Source organism: Rhea americana, unplaced genomic scaffold (genome assembly GCF_003343005.1).
Source record: "Rhea americana isolate MKP2758 unplaced genomic scaffold, rheAme1 scaffold_8, whole genome shotgun sequence".
Lineage (NCBI taxonomy): Eukaryota > Metazoa > Chordata > Aves > Rheiformes > Rheidae > Rhea > Rhea americana.
In genome coordinates this window covers 548,118-554,323 of record NW_028186978.1, presented here as the reverse complement: position 1 = coordinate 554,323, position 6,206 = coordinate 548,118, and the positions used below count along the sequence as shown (strand labels likewise).

The window sequence follows — 6,206 nt, the reverse complement described above, 5'->3', positions numbered from 1 at the left end:
CGGGGGCGCGCGGGCGTTCGCATTGGCCGAGAAGTTGGGCCGGGACCGTTCGCACCGGGAAGGGGAGGGAGGGGGGAGGGCTGGAGTTCGCCCCGGCGGCGAGGGGGGAAGGGGGTGCGGGCCGGCGGCGCGGCGATTGGCGGGCGGCGGCACCGCTGCCCGCCGCCCCGCCTGCCCGCCCCTTCCGCCGGCCCCTTCTTACCCCGGCGGCGGGGCCCGGCCGCGTGTGCTGAGCGTCTGCTCTGTGCCCTAGGTGCCTGCTCCTGCTCCCGCCGCCGCCATGGCTCCCGCAGCATCAGGTAACTCCGTTCGCTCCCGGGGCGCCCTGAGGGGAGCGGCCGTTGGGCGCGCGCGCGCTCCGCGGCCGTCGCGCGCTGAGGGGGCCAGTAACGGCCGGGGGGGGCGCCGCTCACAACGGAGCGGGCTGTGGGGCGGCGGGGGGGGCTCGGGGCTGCCCCGCGCTCCGGCGGTCTGAGAGGCGGCTGCTGGGGTGTGGGTGCTTTCAACCCAAACTCCTTCCGCGCGAAAGTTCTTCCGTTTGTTTTGTTTTTTTGTTGGGGGGGGAAGCTAGTTTCCCCTCGCCCTCCGCGTGCGAAGCTGCCTGTGAGCAGGTTAAGTCTCGCTTCGTCGCCTCAAAGAAGCGAGGACCAGGTGTAGGTGAGTGCTAAAGGCGCAGCGAGCTGAAACTTGCTACGTCTTTTTGTCAAGAGCCGTTCACATCCCCACGTGCCCGACATCCCCACTTAAGATCCTCCGTGAAGCTGCTGCTTTAGATCCGTGCCGCTTAGCAGCGTTATCTGAGCTCCGAGGTTTCTCTGCCTGTTCCGTCCTGGCGGTTGAAAAGTAGTGAAACTGACGTCAGGTTGGAGGTTTTGTTTTAGTAGTGTCAGTGCAAAGTGTCAGCTGGCTATGTGTATATATATATTTAAAAAAAAAAGTTAATAGGGAAATAAACATAGCCGAAAGAGTGCACTGCTTCTTTCAACTGAAAGATGCTTACATTTAACAAAACAAATACAGATCTGTTGTGTCAGTAGAACTTAGGACAGAAGTTACAAGCGATTGCAGGCTTCTACCCTTACTGCTGAAAGGAAACTTCCTGAACAATTGGTTCTGTAGGTGGGAGTGTTTCCGTAGTGGTCGCTGACTAAGGTCTCGGGTCCTGCTGGGCAGACTTTGCATCCAACTAAAATCATGCTAGCTTGGTTTGCTGATATACAAAGGTAGTGTTGTTTCTGTCTGAAACTTTTTTGTTTTTTTTTTTTTTTGTAGAACTGAAACTTGGTAAAAAAGTTAATGAAGGCAAAACAAAAGAAGTCTACGAGTTGCCAGAGATCCCGGGATGCGTTTTGATGCAGTCAAAAGACCAAATAACTGCAGGAAATGCAGCCAGGAAGGATCGTATGGAAGGAAAGGCTGCAATTTCCAATACAACAACTAGCTGTGTGTTTCAGTTACTTCAAGAAGCTGGTAAGTATTTTAAATGTTAAAATAAACAGCAGACACTCTGTTGCAGAGACACTTTAATAATATTGCTTGGAGAGCCTTGAGGCTCTTCAGTTTTTTTTTGACATCATTTTCTTAGTTGTGTGTGAGGATTTTGTTTGTTTTAGGCTTTTCCTTCCCTTCCCCCCCCTCCCCCATAAGCTGAGTGACTCGGTCATTTGGGACACAAGAGAGTCTGAAGCAATCTTTCAATCACAGATAACACTACTATAGTTTGTCTTTCATGTTTGGTTACGCCCCTACATCTCCTCTCCCCTCTGCTCTTGTCAATCCTTGCTTCTATTGAGTGTAATAACAGGCTGGATGCATCTCATCTTTCTTGTTACTTTATCTGCTTAGAAGCCACTGCTAGCTAGTGATAGTACCAGACTATAACTAAAAGTCACTCTAACTAAAAGTGAGTTCTGTACCACACTTCCAAAAATGGAGTCGTTATCTTCACTTTACAACATTTCAGAAATATTTTCCTTATCTGAGGGTATAATACTTATCTCTTCCTAGGTGTGTTTTTTTTTTTTTTTTTTTTTTCCTCCAGAAAAAATAAAATAGGTCTTTAGGTAATTGCCATTGGGGTGTGTGGGTAGTGTCTTTGTTTTGTTTTTTTAATGTTTGCAGGAAAATTATGTGCAAGTTGCAAAGAACAACTTGAATTGGTAGGTTCTCAACTTGTGTCTGGAAATAGTAGTATAATACAGGCAACAATAGACTGTCTAAGGCAGTGTTCATAGCTGCGTGCTTAGTTCTTTTTGAAGCATTTGAAGACTGCTTCGTGTTGAGTACCAATTATGCTAAAAGTTGTGTAGTTGGCAGCACATAAAGTGTAGCAATAGATTTCAGATGCTCAAATGCTGAAATTCTAATATGCTTCATATGTGGAGAAGAGAAATCTTTTCCCTAAAGTTATATTCACCTATATTTCTATGCAGGTAGCTTAATCTCAGCACATATTTTAAGAACTATTTTGCAAAAGGACTAGTGGGGAAGGAGGAAAATATGATCAGGTCATAATCCTCAGTCACTAGGCTTTCCTGGAAAGCCTGTTTTGCATATAGTACCAAGAAATCTCCAAGATCATTCCTGATAGTTTAGGGTTTTTTTTTCCCCTCATTTTTTTTAAAAAGGTAATTTTCACTTTGGAGCAATGAGTAAGATGTTTGACTAATTTTCATGACGTAAAATAAACTGCCAGATGTTAAATGTTTTAAATCTTACATATAACTTGCTGTAGATGTTTCAAAGATCTTTAAACGGCTTTTGCTGAGTAACTTTAGGTGCTCTGGAAAACTTTGTGCAGAATAACCTGTAGCTGCGTTTTACAACAGCAAAAGTAGTTTCATTTTTTTTTCCAGTTTGGTTATTTGACTGGCATAAATTGCAGATAATACTAATGCCTTATTGTAGAAGCAGTTTGTTTGCTTTGCGCAACTTCTCTTAACTTATTTTTTCAAAGGTGATGATTTACAAAGAGTTCTGTTAAAGTTTCTTGCTTGTTTGTAATGGAGCTGATGTCAGCAATTCTAAAGCACACATCTGCGCTGATTAAAAATGCAGTAATAAACCAGGTGAGGGGCTTGGGAACCATATTTGGAAGTGACTTGATATGCAGTTATCAGTTTAAATTATTTCATCCTCTGGGGCAGTATGAAAAGTTAATGTTCATGCTGTATTTTAAGCTTTTTACTTCTTCCTTTATATTTCTGGAGATAGAATGGAATATAGCTGCTTCTTGCACTGACTCGCTGCAAATTCTTTGGCCTCTGTCTCTGGCAGATGCCAGTTGGGCTTGACAGTTGTCTTGCTGGGGTGTGTGGGGGGGCCTCTTCTCACTTTTGACTAGTTAGGGGGGAGGAAGATTTGTATTGGACTTAGAATGACAATCAGCTCGCGTTGGCTGTCACAGTATTTAGTGTGGGTCATCTCAGAATTACATAGTACTGTTGCTTTGCTGCAGCAAGCCTGTGTGTGCACATATGCTTCCAAGTCTTAATGTCTTTTGCCAAATAAATCACTGGAATCTAGTGGCCTAAATAAAATTTAGTTAGTAATGAAAGGAAGGACTAAGTCCTTCCCTGCCTCCGATTCCCTTTATGAACACAGCAGTAAAGATTACCATTTTGCTGCCTTTCAGTACTTCCTCTGAAAGTCTACAGTTACTGTTCAATGTATATGATGTTACAGTCAATAGCTCCTCTAGCAGAGAATGGCAAGTTACCTGGTTGTTGCTGTCAATTATTGTTGTTTAAAAACAAGCTATTACAAGGGAGGAACTTTTAAAAAGCTTTGAACAATTTCCTTTTTTTCCCCCTCATTCCTCATCAGGTGTCCTCATTTTTAAGTACATCACACTGCAAGGGGCATGTGTCCATTGGAAGCTTGAGTGTATATAAAGAAGGATGTCTGAAGGGAGTGGATTGCAATTTTGGATCTCTTGTTGTTAGAGATGTCAATGCAGTAGTAACTTTTGACCCTTAATAAGTCTCTGTGCAGTAGAAGAGATGTCAAAAATTTAAATCCCTGTCACTTCCTTTCTGTAGACTCAGTACCTGAGCAGCTATTCCTAGTCAACTGTGGGCAGGAGGAGCCTTCTGGCTGCCTAGACAGAGTGTATTTTCTGACCAGATTTTATCCATGCTTGTGAAGAAAAGATAGCTTGTGAGCAGTGCAAGAAAGCTKGGCCAGAAGAACGTTGCTGTTACAAAGTGTTTTATTATGATTAGAACTTGGAGGTCCATTAGAGAGTTTCAGATGCACTCTTTTGGTTACAGCTCAGCCTGGTGCAATGACTTCCACCTCCAGCTGAATTACTTATGTTGATTAGTACAATTTGTGTAATCATTTCATAACCTGGTTATGTTGATATCTGGCCTGGCTTAAACACATCTGAAAGGAAGGACTTTTTWAAAAAAAAAAAAAAGGTGGGGGTAGGAAAAGGGGGAAAAAATCTTGGAAAAGCCCGATCAAAGTAGATTTGGCATCTCTTAAATGACAAGTGTGACAGCATGTGAGAGGATGGCAGTTCTCTGAGGGAGGTGAGACCTCTTAAATTTAGTTACTGCAAGAATAGGATGTCTGACCAGAACATATGTTTCTGAGTTGCATATGAATTTTAAACTATAGAACTGTTGAAGCTAACGAGTTGTGAAAGATAACAGCAGTGACATCCTTTTACAAGAAAAAATGAAGAAATCTCCTCTCCTTTCTGGGAGCTTTAAATGCCTTGAAGAAGTCTCGGGTGTCCTTTAAGTCCAGACAAGAACAAGATTTGGTTTTGTTCTACATGTAGTTAGACAAATATGTTTCTGCTTTGTTTCAGCTGCAGAGTGTGCATAGTAACAGAACTAAGTTATCCCCTTTTATATTTAGGAATCAAAACAGCTTTTGTCAGAAAACACAGTGATACAGCATTCATAGCAGCTCACTGTGAAATGATCCCAATTGAATGGGTGTGCAGAAGAATTGCTACTGGCTCCTTCCTCAAGAGAAACCCTGGTGTCAAAGAAGGGTATAAGTTTTATCCACCCAAAATTGAAATGTTTTATAAGGTAAGTTTCCTTTCCCGTGACAATTAAACAAAGCCAGAACTCTTAAGCATCTCTTTAAAAATGCTGACAAGTAAAGCAGGTAGCACTAGAGGCTGACAGATCCTCTTGGTATTGGTAGTTTTGCCATCCTAACATTTTCTTGTATTCTCTCTTTCAAACTGTGTACGCTGCAATGCTGGCTCACGGGGCCACCAAAGAATAATGAGCCAAACTCTACATAAAGTAGATAACTCATCTTCAATTGAGAATATACCCCTAAGAAGCCCCTATACTTCAGAAAAATAATGCTTTATAAATGAAGTATAGGGGCTTCTTAGGGGTATATTCTCAAATGAAGTGGACATGTTGGTGTGTTTAAAGAACTTTAAGTGTACTTGCAAGCTGACTATAAGTGGATAGCTAATCACTTAAAACGCTGTACTTCAGAAATGTGCACTGAAAGAGATTTCTTGTGAACTGTGATCTAAAAAGTGTTTTTTAGTGGACTCTGTCACTCCTGATGCACTATCCAAATCTGAGAAGTGCCTTTAGAGATGTTTAGGTGTTACAGGAAGTGTTTTAGTGTTGCTGTTACTAAGCTTTTCTGGTGCTAAYTATGAACTACCAGTTTGAAGCCTGTATCTTTTAATCAAATATTGTCTTGTAATGGTTATTTTTTTTCCCCTTATAGCAAGCTTCAACTACATGCCATTCTCCCTTTCATTTTCTTAACAGGATGATGCCAATAATGACCCACAGTGGTCTGAGGAACAGCTAATCGAAGCCAAGTTCTGTTTTGCTGGACTTACTATTGGCCAGACTGAAGTGGATATTATGGCACACTCTACTCAAGCTATTTTTGAGATCCTGGAAAAATCATGGCAACCCCAGAACTGCACACTGGTAGATCTGAAGGTTTGAGGAAAATATTATTTGTCATGATGTTAGTTCTAATGGGACACTTCTGTCATTGGATAGTTCCTAAAATAGACTTTTTTTTTTTTAGATTGAATTTGGTGTTAATATTTTAACAAAAGAAATTGTTCTTGCTGATGTAATTGATAATGATTCATGGAGGCTGTGGCCATCAGGAGACAGAAGCCAGCAGAAGGACAAACAGGTAATGTTTTTAATCTCCTGAGTTGGTTGGAAAGAAGGAAAAAATAAACCCTACAGTTA

General features: G+C 42.2%; 1 protein-coding gene across 2 annotated transcripts in view; it reads left to right on the top strand.

Moving 5' to 3' along the window:
* The window catches only part of PAICS (phosphoribosylaminoimidazole carboxylase and phosphoribosylaminoimidazolesuccinocarboxamide synthase), a 42,409-nt gene that overhangs the window by 31,638 nt on the left and 4,565 nt on the right, over positions 1–6,206 (top strand). For both annotated transcript variants that reach the window (XM_085322804.1, XM_085322803.1), the window contains exons 10-14: positions 254–299; positions 1,273–1,470; positions 4,870–5,048; positions 5,763–5,942; positions 6,034–6,147. In XM_085322804.1, coding sequence (XP_085178930.1) covers positions 254–299; positions 1,273–1,470; positions 4,870–5,048; positions 5,763–5,942; positions 6,034–6,147 — 717 coding nt within the window. The remainder of the gene's footprint in view (positions 1–253; positions 300–1,272; positions 1,471–4,869; positions 5,049–5,762; positions 5,943–6,033; positions 6,148–6,206) is intronic.